Source organism: Emydura macquarii, unplaced genomic scaffold (assembly GCF_026122565.2).
Source record: "Emydura macquarii macquarii isolate MOO-44397 ecotype Brisbane River unplaced genomic scaffold, CSIRO-AGI_Emac_v2 contig_1348, whole genome shotgun sequence".
NCBI lineage: Eukaryota > Metazoa > Chordata > Testudines > Chelidae > Emydura > Emydura macquarii.
In genome coordinates this window covers 12,303,662-12,320,854 of record NW_027131485.1, presented here as the reverse complement: position 1 = coordinate 12,320,854, position 17,193 = coordinate 12,303,662, and the positions used below count along the sequence as shown (strand labels likewise).

The following is a 17,193-nucleotide window of genomic DNA, read 5'->3' as shown; positions in this document are numbered from 1 at the left end:
GAGAAGGGAATAGCATTCAGTCACAGAGAAATCTGACCCCACAAACACCTAGAAACCCTCCTTCTTCAGGGGTTCAGGTGCGTCAGGGAGCCACCAGTCACCAAACTAAGAGTAACAGGTCACCAGCCACATGACACTCTTCTGGTGAGACTATTGAGTCCCGTGTTTCCAAGATGGCAGCACCATCCCTTTTAATCAAGCTAAATGGTGCTTTCTGCAGTATACATATGCTCTAACGTACTTCTTACAAAGGAACATCACCCAGTCAGAGCATACCTTTTCCAAACTTCTCATACAATCAGAGCCTAGCTTACCTACTGCTAACCAAATTTTGTAAGGAACATTTGAGCCTGGCTGCTGTCAGCCTTGAAGCACTCAGACTGACAAGCTCTTGGTTTGTCTTTGTACAGTCTACAGGTATCTGGTCTACTCCACTTCCTTCTGCACCACTTTCCTCCTAGGTATGTACAGGAGACACAGCACAAAGTGTAGTTAAAGTCAGAACAGTGACTCCCCAAAAATGACATAATGGAGTCCCATTTTATACCTCCTCCTACCTCAGGAATCCCACAGACGGTGCCTTCACCAGAGACCCCCACAGGAATTCCCCCCACTCAGGCAGTACCTTCACCAGGGCTGCTGCTGCTCGGAAGCTCATTTTGGCGACTGATTCCCGTTTCCGACGTCGTGGTAAGCGATTGAACCCAGACCGAGAGCTGGTGAAGGAGCACAGTGACGTGGCACCTGGAGTGATTGGTGTGTGAGGGATGCTGTATCCATCATTATCATCAGCCATACGGAATGCTCGGCCTCGTGCTAAAGGGTCTACAATCTGCAGTCAAAGAGAGGACGTCAGTTACTATGGGAAACCAGGGAGAGCTCAGCATGTGCTCTCAGGCAATGCAGCAAAGCCCTGTATCTCATTCTGGGGCCATTTTCTCTCTTCAACCAACACACAGAAATATTGGAACTGCCAGACTGGATCAGACCAGGGCTTCATCAAGCCCAGTATCCTGTCTCTGCCAGCATGGGATGCTTCAGAGGAATGTGTGGAATAATCAGTACTCCATGAAGGTCATATATTGAGACCTGAACATGAGGTTTTACATCCCTTCCAAAATTATCATCATCAACTATAACAACTCTGGATGTTATAGTCATCCATACAAATGTCCTATCCTTCTTTGATGCTTCTTAAATTCTTGGCCTCAATGAAATATTTGGCAGTGAATTCCACAGTCTAATAATCTGTTATGTGAATGAGCGCTTTTCTAGTTCCTCAACCATTCTTTGGCTCCCTTTCATAGATTCCAAGGCCAGATGGAACCACTGTGATTATATAGTATGATTTCCTGTATAACACAGGCCAGAGAACTCCCCGAAAATAATTTCCAGAGCAAATTCCTTCTCTGAGATCCCTCTAACTGTTCGATATCCTTTTTTGAGATGGAAAGACTAGTGCTTCATACACTATCCAGATGGGCTGTATTACTGGCTTACACAATGCGTTATAACATTTACCTTAGTATTTTCCATCCTGTACCCTAACATCTTGTTTGTTTTCTAGACCACAGCTGCACACTGAGCAGAGATCTTTATTGAGCTATCCACTGTGATGATGCCCTGGTCCCTTTGGTGATTTAATATAGCTAACTTAGAACCCTGCAAGGTGTGTAAATAGTTCACATTTTTCCTTCCAATGTGCATTTCTTTACACATATCAGCACTGAATGTAATCTACTGTGGTGCTACCCATTCATCTAGCTTAGTTAGATCTCTGAAATTCCTCCCTTCCTCAAGAGCAGAACACAGAAACTCATTTCTGGTCATCACTGCTGTTTAGAACTGGTCAAATTTTTTCAACTGAAAAATTTTCCCACCAAGAACTGTGATTTTGTTGAACATAACATTTTTTGTAGAAAAATCTTCAAGGATATTGTTCAATTTTTCAATGGAAAATTTTGAAACAAATTGAAAATTTTCATTTTTTTAGTTTCAAATTGCGTTTTTCATTTCATTTTGGATTTGGGGGGGGGGGGGGGGGGAGAGGAGGTGTTCCCTTTCCCTCCCCCTTTTTTTTTTTTTTTTTTTTTTTTTTTTTTTTTAAATAGTTCCCTCCCCCCCACCACCAGAACACGGCTTCAGTGAGACTATCTGAGATAGTAAAGTAAAGCAAAGCACAGATGTATTTGCAGGATTGGGGCCTCATTTTTGAAAATGTAACCCTCCCTCCTCACTCTGGGGCTGAGGTAACCCAGCGGTGGGCTGGTTTGTTCAGAAGTCCCTTTCACGTATTATGCCAGTGCAGCTTGTGACTAGAGCTCGTAAAAAATTTTCAAATAAATTTGAGGGGAGAGGGGATGGATGCTTTTTTCCCACTGTTATGGGGTGTACACCCCACACAGGCCCTGAAAGGATTAATGAGGGCCTGAGAGGTCAATTATGTTACCTGGCAGCACCTAGGGTGTGTGTGGGGGGGAAAGGAGACAGACCAGGCTTAATTAGAGACAAAACCCAGCTGGGGAGGAGCTGGGTGGTGATTATAAAGGCAGGACATGGAGAGCAAAAAAAGGCTACAGGAAGAGTATGTGCAATCACTCTCTGGATCTAGAGAGGTTGGGAGGAGAAAGCCCATGGAGAGAGTTGGCCTTGGGTTCCTCTCCTAAGTGAGGAAGTCTTGCCAGAGGCCAGGAGAGAGACAAAGCAGTGATTGGAAATCAAGCAGTTCCAGTGGCAAGCCCTGCTAAAAAGGGCACAATGTGCATTACAGGTGGACAGCCCTGAGAAATGTTCAGTGAGGGGACAGGAGGTCAAGTTTGAAGAGAGCAGAAATTGGTTTGAGTTGTACTTTTAGTTTGGGATTGTTGTTATGGGATTCCAGGCAAGGCCCTAGGACCACAAGCCCTGAGAGACGGGTAAACCTACAGAAGTTGTTGTGGAGAAGGCCTAAGAAAGGCTAAGTAGGAAGGAGCCCAAGGAGGTAGCAGCAAGGAGTTGTGTGAAGCAGCCCTTGGCTGCTGATTAAAGGGTTCCTGGGTTGGAACATGACATAGTGGGAGGGGTCAGGTTCCCTACCAGCCACCAGGAAAGGTGGTGTGAAGCCCCTGAGAAGGGGACATGGATAACAGAGAGCCTTAAGAGCCCAGGGCTAAAGAGCTAATACTAGGTCTTGGACTTGGTTGGACTTTTCTGGTACCCTGGAAGAGGTGAACTAAATTATGACCTGGCCAGAAGGCCGAATTCCAGAGAGAGAGACCGCTGCAGCGCCAAAGCGTCGGGCGCCAGGGGGTGCCAGATAGGAAGAGAGACACTACACCATGCTTAGCCACAAGGAGGAACTCTAGCAAGAAGTGATCTCCTTCACGTCCATATAGAAATTTTCACAGAAAAAATTGGATACTTTTCATTTATTGCTGACTATTTCCAAAATAAGCAACTTTGAGTAAATGTTTTTTAATTTTTCAATTAAAAAAAAAAAAAAAAAAAATACCAAGTGACTAGGCTGACCAATTTTTTCCCCCAATATTACTTGTTTAGAAAATGGAAAATAATAAACATACTGATTAGAATTTTGGATAACAAATTTGAAAAAGGAAAAAATTTTGAAACTTTCTGGGAAATTTGTCAATTTTTCAACAAGCTCTACTTGGAATCTTCCTGGGCACCATACATTTGTGAAGTTACAGGACACAGAAACATCACTTTACTCATCCACAAAGCCAGAAATGAGAATTTAGCTCTGTGCAACACAGCCAGAACAAACTAATGCAGAGTAGGGCAGCAAGTTCTATGCACTCTCCTAATCAAAATGCTGATGAAATACAATCCTTGGCAGATTTACAAGTTCTGGCAGTATAGCATATACTCTCATTACCGCTATCATTTAAGACCTGAAAAAGTTATAGGCTCTGATTGTTGGGCTCATAACCAAGGGTTCAACATCCAATAGTACAACACAGTTGGTCTTTTTCCATTGTTACATATGGAGGTTATAAACTGCAGCAGCTACATCCAACAAACATTACAATTTTGTGTGGCTTCAATGTCTAGAATAAGAGATCCTGTAACTTTTGTGAGGCCTGAGATGCGGTGCTCATTAATTTTACAGGTCTTTTATAAATTGGCATGCAGGAGAGATTACTTTCAAGAATGACCACAAGGTTTTAGGCAAGTTACAACTGCTGTCAGAGGACGGAAGTTCCAATATAAATTATCTTGACCATAAATAAAAAATATTTTATATTTTTTAAGAATACTTTGTCAAGCTAGTTCTGTGCCTGAGTTCTCAGCAAGGTCTAGAGCACAGAACCTGTTTGAAGCCACATGTCAATTACGTGTTGACTTAAAGTTGAGTTGCTTTAAGTTGATTTAAAAGTATGAGTTGATTTTCCAAACTGAAAAAGAAGCCATTTTTCTAAGTCCCATAACTCTAAAATGACTTGTTTGATTAAATCCAAACTGTAAAACAGTCTCAGGTGTCCTAAAGATAAGAAATTTCAGCTTTTGAGAGAGAGAAGAGGGAGCTCAGAATCAGGGTTATTAAAGGATGGAATATTGTTTATGATGACATTACCAAACTATTAGCCTCCCATTCTCCAAGACAGGATTAGAGACTGCAAATGGAGATAATTTCATTTCCCATTTCACCATCCGGACAAGAGGACAGGTGAAGCACTCTTATCTGATTTCATAATATCAGATAATTAAGAGGGAAAAGCAAGTAACTGGAACCCTTCAGGTTAGAGCTCAAGTGCTAATGAATATATCATATTTAGGTTTGTGTACAGGCAGAATCTGTACTTCAGGAACACAGAATTGGCAAGGAAGCTGGAGGCTTCCCCTGGCAAATTCTGAGGGCTTCTGAGCAGTGAGTACCAGCCTTCTAGAAGAGGGCACCAGTCGCTCCTGTGAAGTCATGAGATACAAGAAGATTTCTGAAGATGTTGAAAACTAGGGTATTCTCTTCAGCCAGCAAAATGTGAAGATTTAACAAGTGCATTGCATGGCAACGGGGCTCTTAATATGAAAAACTGCAGAATACCCCATGTTGGAAGAGACTCTGACTGCTAGATTTGACAAGGAAACTGGAATCTCTTGTTATGGAGAACACTGAAAAACATCTTCCAAAATGCCTGCGATTCATGACTAGTGTTCATATATCATTTTCACTTAGTAATGATACCAGTAGGACAAAGACATGGCTCTCAGATTCCTGGGGAAACAGACTGCAGAGTATAAACCATACAGGCCCAAGTGGAAGGGTGACAATACTAAACGGGAAGAGTGTGCTAAAATGTGTGAATGAGATTTAGGAAAACATCCATTCACAGGAAACTCTTCCTTTCCTCAAAAATCTTCGTTTCCATGTTTGATCTCTTTGTCGTCTTGTCTACTCTGATCTGAAATGTTCAGGAAACACTGAACCCTAAAGTGGGCTTAGCATCCAACAGTGGGAGGGGGGAGAAAAGAACCTTTTTTGTATATTCTGAAAGCTAACGAGCTACATCGAATGGCCCTGGCTACTCCTCCTTTGGACTCACCTTCTGCATGCCAAGTTGATAAGGCCCCACGTAAAGAGGAGGAGGAGTCTCTGTGCTGGTGAGTGAGATATTATCCTGGCTGGGCAGGTCCATTTCCCGGATGACCTGAGGTTTCAGCTTCCCATATCGCTGGCTGCAATGGCGAAGGCTTTTTCTCTGCCATTTCTGAGTGGCATCGCTATCCTTGCTTACCCCAAACCAATCTGCTGTGCCCCTGAAAGATGCCGACACAGAAGCAGAGGGAAGGTTTGGGTTTGGTTAAATCATGCAAATCAGAGATAGAAACGCCCAAGTGGCTCACGCTGAGTCCATTCCCATGCACTATTCTTCCCTATAGTGTATCTCAAGGGCTTCTCACAGCTTGGTTTTAAATATACAGTAAGAGCTGGGAAAAAAATGTTCATCAAAACATTACAACCAAAAATGTCTTTTCTACCAAAAATAAACATTTCACACAAAAATTATTTTGGTCAAATTTTTTGTTGTTGTTTTGTTTTTGTTTATCCAGTGGGGAAGAGAAAAGGGCAGCAGGAACTGGAGAAACTATTTTATCATTTGGAAAAAAAATTCAGCAAAAAAATTAATGAAACTATGATTTTGTTTCTTTAAAAATTTTCACAAAAAATACTTACTGATTTTTTAGGGGTGGGGTCCCAGCACTTCCACAGCCATCTCAGAGTCAGGAAATGTTTCCTGATATTCAGTCTGAATTCATCTTTTCTTCCCCTCACTCTTCATTATTGCCCTTATGCTCTAAACAATCACTCTTCTTCCTTGTGGTTTCCACCCTGGCACTTAGCTAAAGCTTACCACCAAAACCAGAGCTCCGCTATATTCCCTAGGATCTCAAGTTTCCAACAGTTTATGTCTGGTTTATAGGTATACACAGCACTGAGCTGTGGAAAGCTGAGAAAGACTCGGAGCAGAAAGCAGTGGAGTGCAGCAGGTTGTCAGGATATTGCTAGGGCTCTGCTGGGGACAGAACAGTTTTTATTGCACTGCTGCTACTTCATCACTGAAAGGCATCTATAATCACAGACAAAAACCAGAAGGAAGCCAGAACAAGTGAGGGATGAAATTAGGAGCATCTCAAGCCACCCCAAAAGCAGGAGGACAATCATGCATGGTAATATGCAAGGTAGTTGTAGCCATGTCGACCCCAGGAGATTAGTGAGACAAGGTAGGTGAGGCCACCTTTTATGCCTTGTAAACGGTCCTAGAAACTAAGTTTTGCCATTGGTCCACTATGCCTTTCCTCTAGCAGTGGACAATACCTGCTGCTTCCAAAGAAGGCAAGCCACAGGAACCCATAATTCACCTTGCCAAATGTTGATGTTAACTAGTGTAGATTACACAGCTCTGGTGTCATGTACTCCCAGTAAGACACTCGATTCACCCAGCTGCATTCTGCACCAGCTCCAAATGTAGCCCCCCTATCCAACAGTCTAACCTTGCCTGGATGAAGAAAGCAAGGTCTGCATCTGAGAGAAGAGAGACCATGTCCTTCTGGACAAGTGCATTTTGAACAAAGCCATCCTGGCCCATTGTCATTTGTTCATCCAACCAGACCCCAGATTGTGAACTCTAGTGAAGCACCATCATCTCCTTGATGGAGACATGGACAATTTCCACTAATAACGAACCAAGTTCTCCCCCAGATCTTCACCAGCCTGCAGATATCATCTGATTGGAGTGACCCAAACTTCTTCTAGCACCTCAGTAGGTGATACAGGCCAAAAGCCAAGAGGAGAGAGAAGGTACACCACTCAGGCGTTTATCCCCTCAGGATATTGTTCTGCTTCCACAGACACCAACAGATCAGCTCAAATCTGAACAATTTTCTCCATTTGCTCAAAGTGGGAGGAACTAGAACCAGCACCCAGTCTGACGCAGCCTGAATTAACTGAGCTGTCCACAGCCCAAAACAAACCAACTGACAGACTCTACAGGTGCTATCGTGGAGGAAAGAAACTCTCCTTACCTCCTATACATACACAATGTAAGGTTTCAAAACAATTTTTAATGGCTCAGTTGATATTTGTCTCAAGGCTTCCATAATCAGCACTCTACCCATCTTCCCAGTCACTTAGCTTGTCACAATACATATGTGAACCAGGGTAACCCGTGAGCATGAAGCCTGCACTTAGGGGCCATCCCACTGAAGGAAGAGAGCAAAGTGTTTTACTATCCTACTAACCATTGATGGAACAATGTACTGACGGAAATGGATCATGCCTCAGAGCCCTCCTAACACTCTCCACTTCCACTAGCCACCAACAAGAGAGGCCCCTTAACCTGACAGCAGAGGAAGCCGCCACCTTCACAATGCAGGGGGTTCTGACTGGTCCATGACAAGGGAAAAATTTCAGCCCTCCTAACCTCCAAACCCAATTCAAAGACCAGATCTGGAGCTGGGTCAGTTGCATGAAGTGAATCCGCTGATACCTGATATTAGTCCCATGTTCACCAGATTATCAGAGAATCCTGAGCTGGATCCGATGTATCATCTACATGACCATGAAAGCCACAGAGCACTATCTCAGCCTGGAGAATTCCACCACCTCTTGCCAGGACTTTGCAGTGCACTGTGACAAGCAATAAACCAATACCAGCCACATCTTAACCCCATCCTGAGTCTAGTATCTCAGAGGGACAATAGGGCTTGTCTACACTTGCACTTATGCCAGCAAAACATTTGTCGCTCAGGGGTGTGAAAAAAAACACCCCGCTGAGAGACATACGTTTTACTGGCATAAGCACTAGTGTAGCTGTGTTATGTCAGCGAGAGAGAGCTCGCCCACTGACATCATAAAGCCACCTAAACAAGGGGCAGTAGCTAAAAGCACTCCCACCAACATAGCATTGTCTACACTTGCGCTTATGCTAGCAAAACTTATGTCACTGAGTGGGTTTTTTTTCACACCCCTGAGCAACAAGAGTTTTGCCAGCATAAGCGCAAGTGTAGACAAACCTTTAGTATTAGCAGGGGTTACACCCCAGTGTTAATGCAGGGTTATGTCCTAGCATTGAGGGGAGATAGGCCCTTTTAGTGTTGGGAGGGGCAATGGGCACCACCCGAAAAAGAATATAATTATTCTCATTAAAGTCAGAGCTGTGATGTTGGGATGGAAAGGGCAGCTATTTTGTTCTATTTGTAACACTCATAATGGAGTGCCAGGGTTATATTTATCGGCATCCTGGCCCTTTAAAGATGTGCCCTGTCCCTTTACAGGTTTGGAACTCTGCTGAAGAGGTTAAAGACTACACAGTGGGGAAGCAAGATGTGGTCACATGAGGCGTTGCTGTACTCCAGTGAGACTGAGCAGGCGTGGGAGCTTGGACAAGCTGCATTTGTTTGGTTTCTTGGATATTAACTTTAATAAAACCTCAGTTTTAAAACCCTCCCTAGTTTGGGGGTGTAACATATCCACGTTGGTATATGAGCACTTTCCAGAAGCATATCAAGCAACGGTGACTAGCATCTGTGGATCATTCTCTCTCTCTTCCTCTCCTCAGGGGGGAGGCTGAATGGGACTGTATCCTTCTAAGGTGTTGCTTACTACTCTGTGTTCCCATTAGCATGGCAGGCTGAAGAACTGCACCCTACACTTCGTGGGGCTCAGTCATTCCTCTGGGAATTGCTTCCAGCTGTGAAGGAGGCCAGGAGGCTGAGGGGTTGTTAGGGAGGGGAGGAAGCTAATGGCTCATTAGTCAATTCCATGCTAGTATTTTCAGCTGCTGAAACGTTTAGTGTGCCCATCTTTTTTGTTAGGTGAGCACATGACACCCACCGTAGCAGGCCCCTTTGTCTGGATCCTGCCCGGCCTGGTGACCTATGCAGAAGGCAGCATGGTGCAGGGCTAACATCCATGCATGGTTCACAGCAGCCCTCCCACACACATGCATTGGCTGGGCTTCACACTCAATGCTACTGGTACCTGAAGAGCAATCGGGGCACTGACTGCCTTTTTCTCAGGGGCCTCCTGCCCGCCCGGTGCCCATGAATAGGCAGAGTCTGAATTCTCTCAAACCGCACCCGTCTGCTGTAAAGAAAAGAGAGCTGAAGGGAGAGAGCCTGCAGAGCTGTCTGGGGAGAGGAAGCAATTGAAAAGTGCCTTTTTCCATTACCATCAGAGGCAGAAGTAAAAGTGGGTAACTGCAATGTCATTTCTTCTTATACACAACATTTTCACCATGGTGACAGCAGAGGCCAGGTGCACTCAAGGCCATGCTCTGATGGACAGCACAGCCTTGCGGAGAGAGGCTAGGAATGGCAGACAAGAGCTGCTGTGCTTGTAACTTGCAGACGTGTCTTGCCCCAGGCCCACCGTTCTCACATGCATTAGGCTACCGAATCCCTTTCATGCACTTACACTCTTGATCTGATTTCCCCATGACTCCTGCTGATGCCAGAGAGGCCTGCATTCCCCCTGGACCTCTGGAAATCAAGCCACTTCTACTTAGGTGCCTAAATATGGATTGAGCTGCCCACCTTTAGGCACCAATACTTGGAAACGTTGCCTTTTATCTCTCTATGCTTCAGTTTCTTTCTCTGCCAAATTAGGCTGCTGTGGATCAGCCCCCTGAAGGCAGGGGCAGAGGCTAGGAAGCTGACTCAAACGTTCCCAACGGCCTCCTGAAAGTCTTGCTGTCAACTTAAATTCAATAAGGCCAGAACTGGACTCTGGATCTTCCCTCTGTACCCCTCCATCTCAGCCACTGTCTTCTGCACTTTCCTCTCTCCCCCTTGGGAGACCTCTGGCTCCTACCCTTTCATCTCCCTACACTGGAGTCTAGGCCATGGGAGAGAATCCTGCTCCTTCTTCTTCCTCAGCATCACTAAGTTCTGCTCTTTTCCTTCTGTCCATACCACTGAAGTTCTCATCCAGTCCCCCATATTCTCCTGCCTGGATGTCTGCACCTCCCTGACACATGCAGTGGTGCTCCCGTCCACATGACACAGCTGCTGAGATCATCTTTCTGGCCAGTGGGTCATATCCTGCCCTTGCATCTCTAAACAGGCTCCCCACCTCCTTTGTATCAAATGTAAATTTCTAGTCTTGCCCTTCCTACTTATCTGACCTAGTCTTTTACTGAGCCATTCCCCATCCTTGTCACTCACCCTCAGTGCCCTATTTGCATCTCCTATAACACCCTCCTGCCCCTGGAATGCCCTTCCAAGCTGGTCCACCAGGCCCCTTCCCCACTCCTTAGGAATCTGGTGGAACACCTACAAGCCATGAGTCAAAGACATTCGCCAAAAGGTGTATAAATAAAGAAAAGCAGTGACCTCATTAGACACCTCCCACCCCCCGTCGTGTACAAGCCTGTGTGGAACAGCTACATTGTCTTACTGTAGCATGCTGGAAATCACCTTTACAGAGCAGGGGAGAACATCTTTGAAACTTCCTGTATGTGATATGAAGGTGAATGGGACTTCTGAGCCATTTACCCACCCAGGAAATGTGACTCCCCAGCTGCACTGGGCGGGGCCTTGTGCACTTCTCAGGGCTGTAAAACAACAGTGCACAAAACTTAAACAATAGAAATGTTAACTACACCAGTGACACAACCCCAGACCTAGGCTGCCAAGCAGAGCCCACAGCTACCCCACAGCCTGAGAGAGCAGATGGACTTTCCAGCATGTCCATAAAGGCAGGACTCAAGCTCTTGTCAGATCAACAGCCAAAGACCCATCACCTATCATGTTCTGCCTGGGATCAGGCCCAGACAGTTGGATCTAAGGACCATTGGCATGAGCACATCATCTGACCTCGGCTCCTCAATGGAGCATGAGCAGCTTCTCCAATATCCAGGGCCCGTTCTGCATCTGCTGTAGCCCCTTCACAGCCCCAGGATCCCACATCCCTCTGAACAGCACAAGAGGGAAGATTCTTCCCACACATGTGCTAATGCAGGAATAGAGGGGAGGCAGCCTTTGTCTCTCCCATCTAGGGGCTGGCCTAACTCATGCCAGGTTGTGATGGTCCCTATGGGTCATTACAAGGATGCAAAATTGCTGGTGCTCAGGGCTGAGCCGGCCGCACCTCTTCCAATCCTCAATCTGCCTCCTAACGTCTCCAGCCTGCCCCCAGAATGCACCTGTGCTCAGGGATCCTGACAAGGTGGTAGTTCAGGTGTTGGGCCTTGATCTATGCCCAGTCTAGCTGTCACAAAGAAGTCATAGAGCAGCAATGAATCTGACCCAGTGCCAGGTGTTCAGGACTCTATGCTGTTCAGGAGGGGTGGGACAGTGATTGTTGGCAGGGAGGGGGTAGCTAGAAGATTAGGGAAGGAACAGGCTGTGAACTCCAGATACATCCGAACATACACCCCATAACTGATCAATGGACTTTCTGCCCAGTTAGACCTGACACTGCTGCCCCCTGGACGGCAGCACAGAAGGCATCAACCCTCCAGGCCCCAGTGGCCTCCCAGTCCCCCATGGGCCAGGCACCAAGGGCAGATGCAGATCATAGAATCATAGAATCATAGAATATTAGAGTTGGAAGGGACCTCAGGAGGTCATCTAGTCCAACCCCCTGCTCAAAGCAGGACTAACCTCAGCTATATCATCCCAGATGGAGGAGCTCAAGGGAGATGTAGGGAGCAGCTGGGGAAAGTCTGGGGAGAGGGAAAACAATACATGAGACCTGAGTCTCCTCTCCCATAAATGGGAAATGACCTCCTTACTAGTGCGGTTCTGGTGGCTCTAGAGTATATGCAACAGGGATCAGACCCATCAAACCCAAGAGCCAGACGTACAAGCGTGTTCCAGATCACGTTTTCAGAAGGGAACATGGGGGCTGGGGAGGGGGAATCTATTTAAAATAATAATTAGGGGAAAAAAGTATACCTGAGTGGGGACCATTCAGCTGCGCATACTGTTCATCCACGGGGCAAGTCTCACTCTGCGTTTGTTCAGCACCCAGCACACTGGGGCCCCAATCCTACCTGGGGTGCTGGCAGCTATTACAATATGATAAATATTGACCAGGCCAAAAGTCATAGGGCAGGGCTCAGTAAAGAGATAGCCACACCTGGAAGAAACTGGATCAGTATGCCTAATAGAAGCAGAAAAGTCACTTCTGCCTGTTAATGTGACCTGGGGCTCCAGGACCCATTGGGGATGCAGATACCCCAATATACAGATATCACTAACAAGGGGACGTTGCTCAGTCCTGAGGGCAGACACCATCCCCCTATATTCACCAGAACCCCAACAGTCTCAAGTGCATAAAGCTGGTAGCCAAGAAAGCAGATGTCCTGGGAACAGCTGCAAAGCAGCTCTCCCTTGCTTTGTGTCTGCACAGCAGGATTCCCTCCTTCTCCAACAACTGCCTATTTTCACAAGTTCTTTCCCCAAACACAGCCAAGCACATGTATCTTCCTAAGATCCAACACAGCCAGGCTGCTGTGCAGATGTCAGAGAAACAAGGTGGGTGAGATAATATCTTTTATTGGATCAACTTCTGCTGGCGAGAGAGAGAAGCTTTCGAGCAGATGTCAGGCAGATGTCAGCCGGTTCTGCCATTTGGAAAGGGGTGGTTAGACTGCTTGCATAAGGCAAGGAGTGCACTGTTTGACTCACCCTTAAAACAAACAGCTCGAGGAAATTTGCTCAAACTTTCCAGAGCTCTCCCCTCTGGGCAGAGACCAAGTCAAGAACATGTCTGCCCAAAAGGGAATGTGCGAAACTAAGGGACTACAATGGAGAATGACTCGTAGCTTTCCCTAGAAGGATTCCTCCCCCCGGCACTACACAGAATTCTGTCCAAACTGTATAATTCTGTCCAAACTAATTTTTGCCCATGGGCCCTGTTTTCATACAAGACAACCTGGCCCCTCCAGCTGCAGCTCAGACAAGAAGCCCCTTCATTTCCATTGGTTCTGACAAAACAGCAGTTTGAGGTCACGCTGGGCCAAGTGCAGACTGCCTGGAATAAGGACAGTGCACAGCTGATGGCCTCAGGGGATCTATGGCAAGGACAGTGTCTGGGACACAAGGGGATAATACAAGCTCTTTGGCTAGCACATCCTGCTTCTCAGTGTGAAGCCCAAGAACTAGGACACAACCCCCTCTGGGGTGATTTGAAGCATCTTCCCAACCACGGAGCACAATAATCTCCTGAAGGGCTTTGACCAGGTCAGAGAGAACAGGCAGCCCTAACACTCAAGAAACATTCTGTTATGTGGTACAGTAAAAATCATGATAAGGTGCTTCTAACGCAAGGAGGAGAGTAATGCACAACATGGGCATGTTTAGATCACCCAGCAGCAGTTCTAACTAAAGCACTCTTTAGTAGAGGAGGCTGCTTCTTGGACTCCACTAGCCAGAATCCTGAGCAGGAAATTGCTGCATCTTTTCAGAGAGTGCAAATGAAGCCAGAAGGATTGTCAGCAGCAAATCCTAAGGCCTTCACCTTTCCCCCTTAAAACAGTTCTTGTGTACACAAAATGCCACGTCTTACCTTCGGATGGTTTGGGTTATGGAGGTCTGTCGTTGTAGCATGGGCCGCCGCACCTCATTTGGTGGGGAGGGGATGCGGGTGTTCTCAGCAGGCATGCTGACGCTTCTCAGGAAGGCTTGGCGTTTAAATGGCTGCAAAACAAGGTGGCGAGCATTTCAGTGCCCCTGCATTCATGCTGCACATTCATTCCCTACAAGACCCAACAGGGAAGTGAAACACAAAGAAGTCAACAGTAAGGCAGCTTCCTAGCCAAGGGCTGTTTGTACATGGTAGGGCACTAATAGCTCATGGGCTAAAAAGTGCTACAGGCCAGGTCTGTAGCAAAGCTCTTGCACCAGGCTTCTGCCCTACTCTGGGCTTTGCCAAAGTGCTGAGTAGATGAGAGAGAAGTGTCATCGATGGTCAGGACCTCTCTCCCTATGCACCCACAGGCCCACAGCTCTACAGACCCAAAACAAGTGCACCGGTCACATGAGTGAGGAGACTGACTTAAGTCTTGTATTTTGGATACAATGGTGGATAGTAATAGAGGAATTGAACTACCCAGACATCTGTTGGAAAAGTAATACAGCAAAAACACAAAATCTCCAGTAAGTTCTTGGGGTGCATTAAGGACATATTTTTACTTCCAAAAGCAGAGGAAGTAACCAGGGGCACAGCCATGTTAAATTTCAATCTGACAAGCAAGGAGGAATTGGTAGCGAATCTGAAAGTAGAAGGTAATATGGGTGAAAGTGACCAGGAAATGACAGATTTCATGATTCTAAGGAAAGGAAGGAGTGACAGCAGCAGAACAAGGACAGTGGACTGCAAAAAAGCAGACTTTAACAAACGCAGAGAACTGGTAAGTAAGGTCTCATGGAAAAAAAAATCTTCAGGGCTCCTTGGACAAACAGCACACGGTCTTTCTCCTTCAATCACAGCCCTTCTTGGGGTCCGATTTCTTTATTTACAAAGTTCCAAAGAAGCAAGCACAAAGAAAGAATGAATTTCCCCAATCACTCACAGAGCCCTCACAAATCTGTCCCACGGCCTGGCTTTTACCTCACAGCTTGGGGTGCATAAAAAGGTTCCCTCACAAGGGGGAAGGAACAAAAAACAAAATAGGGAAAGAACAGTTTAGAGAATATTTAGATAAATTAGATGTATTCAAGATAGCAGGACCCTGATGTAATTCATCCTACAGTACTCAAGGAACTAGCTGAAGCAATCTCAGAACTATTAGAAAAGATCTTTGGGAAACTCATGGAGGACATCTGAGGTCCCAGGCAACTGGAGAAGAGCAAATATAGAACCTATCTCTACAAAGGGGAACAAAAAGGACCCAATAAATTATATTCCAGACAGCCTAAATTCAATACCTGTAAAGATACTGGAACAAATAATAAAATAATCAGTTTGTAAGCACCAAGAGGATAATAGGGTTATAAGGAACAGTCAGCATGGATCTGTCAAGAACAGATCGGGCCAAACCAACCTAATTTCCTTCTTTGAAATGGTTACTACCCTAGTGGATAAGTGAGAAGCATTAGACATTGTCTTTCTTGATTTTAGTAAGGCTTTTCACACTGTAAGAACATAAGAATGGCCACACTGGGTCAGACCAATGGTCCATCTTGTCCACTGTTCTGTCTTCCGAACAGTGGCCAGTGCCAGATGACTCAGAGGGTCAGAACAGAATGGAACAGGATAATTATCGAGTGATCCATCCCATTGCCCAATCCCAGCTTCTGGCAGACAGAGACTTAGGAACATCCAGAGCATGGGGTTGTGTCCCTGACCATCTTGGCTAATAGCCATGCAGGGACCTATTCTCCATGAATTTATCTAATTCCTTTTGAACCCAGTTATGCTTTTGAACTTCCAACATCCTCTGGCAATGGAATTCCACAGGTTGATTGTCCATTGTGTGAAGAAGTATTTCCTTTGTTTGTCTTAAGCCTGCTGCCTATTCAATTTCATTGGGTGACCTCTAGTTCTTGTGTTATATGAAGGGATAAATAATAATTTCTTATTGACTTTTTCTACACCATTCATGATTTTATAGATATCTATCATATCGCCCTTTAGTCATCTCTTTTCTAAGATGAACAGTCCCAATCTTTCTAAATCTCTCCTCATATGGAAGCTGTTCCATACTCCTAATCAGAGGTGTAGCCTGTACCACCAGTTCCCACAACCACTTCCTCCTCTGCAGACGAGGCACTTGCTCCTCTCTCTCTCTCTCTCTCAGCCCCAATGATCACAGACAATGCCAGAACTTGTAACAGAGGGTGGCAGCGGACCTGGGCATACTGATGAAAGAGGTGCAGGATCAACATCATCAGTTCCTGGACATACGTGAGACTTAGGGACCATCCAGGGTGGCACTCCCGATTAATGATGCCATCCTTCAGCCAGCACGGCAGTGAGACACATCTCTGCCTTCTATACCCCCACACCGAAACAGGCAGAACGGTGCTACTTCATCCCTGCTAAGAGGGTGTTTCCATCCTTACCTATATAGCTTAATAACCACTTGACCCTTGACCAAATAATGCAAACAGGCTCTCATCACAGTAGACTCCAATGCTCTGAGCATCCACAACTCTTCCCGTTGTGTGTACAGATTACACTGAACTCACATGTTCATTCCCTATGCCCCTGCCCCATCTCTATACATGTTACTCATACCTTACCTGCACAAAGGTGGGCTCTTCAGGCATTGTCACAGAGACTGGCACTGGTATGTCAAGTTTGAGCCAGGGTGGCTTCTTCCGCTGTAAACTGCTCGTGCTGTCACGCCGCACTTCAGACATCTTCCCGTCTCAGTCGTCAGGCCTGAGGAAAAGAGAAGAGATCACGGAGTTTGGATGGAGTCCATGCCGTTCATTGAAGTGGCATGTGCTATTGGTCAGGCAGATCTCGTCTTTTATCATGCTTGCAAAGTGGCTGTGAACACTTAGCAAGTCACTCAAATTCTGTCCTTAGTCAGCTGATTTGCCAAGTACTTTCTGTGACTAATCCACTGCTGCAGTTCTGTGAGCAGTATGTTATGAGTACTCAAGAGTCACCTTCCCTGTGGTGCTGGTCAGCTCTAATTAGAGACACAGATCACATAGCATATTTCTGTTCTCCAACCGGAGGCGGGGAACACATAGAATCGGGTTTCCAGAGCTAACGCTCACAGTTGTGGTTTTAAA

The 17,193-nt window shown here is 45.8% G+C and overlaps 2 protein-coding genes across 5 annotated transcripts in view; one reads left to right on the top strand and one right to left on the bottom strand.

Annotated features, from left to right (window-relative positions):
- Positions 1–8,848, top strand: part of SNRNP25 (small nuclear ribonucleoprotein U11/U12 subunit 25) — a 42,693-nt gene extending 33,845 nt beyond the window's left edge. Inside the window, exon 6 of the mRNA XM_067551199.1 lies at positions 8,773–8,848. The gene's annotated coding sequence lies outside the window, so the exon portion shown is untranslated. The remainder of the gene's footprint in view (positions 1–8,772) is intronic.
- Positions 1–17,193, bottom strand: part of RHBDF1 (rhomboid 5 homolog 1) — a 63,333-nt gene that overhangs the window by 22,676 nt on the left and 23,464 nt on the right. For 3 of the 4 annotated variants that reach the window (XR_010920362.1, XM_067551193.1, XM_067551194.1), the window contains exons 2-5: positions 16,690–16,831; positions 14,012–14,142; positions 5,541–5,754; positions 626–832 (exon numbers count right to left, since the gene is read on the bottom strand). Coding sequence is in view for 3 of the 4 variants with exons in the window: in XM_067551193.1 (XP_067407294.1) it covers positions 626–832; positions 5,541–5,754; positions 14,012–14,142; positions 16,690–16,809 (672 nt within the window). In the remaining variant the exon portion in view is untranslated. Of the gene's footprint in view, positions 1–625; positions 833–5,540; positions 5,755–6,172; positions 6,752–14,011; positions 14,143–16,689; positions 16,832–17,193 lie in introns of those variants that run through there. The other variant, XM_067551195.1, reaches the window with a different exon arrangement.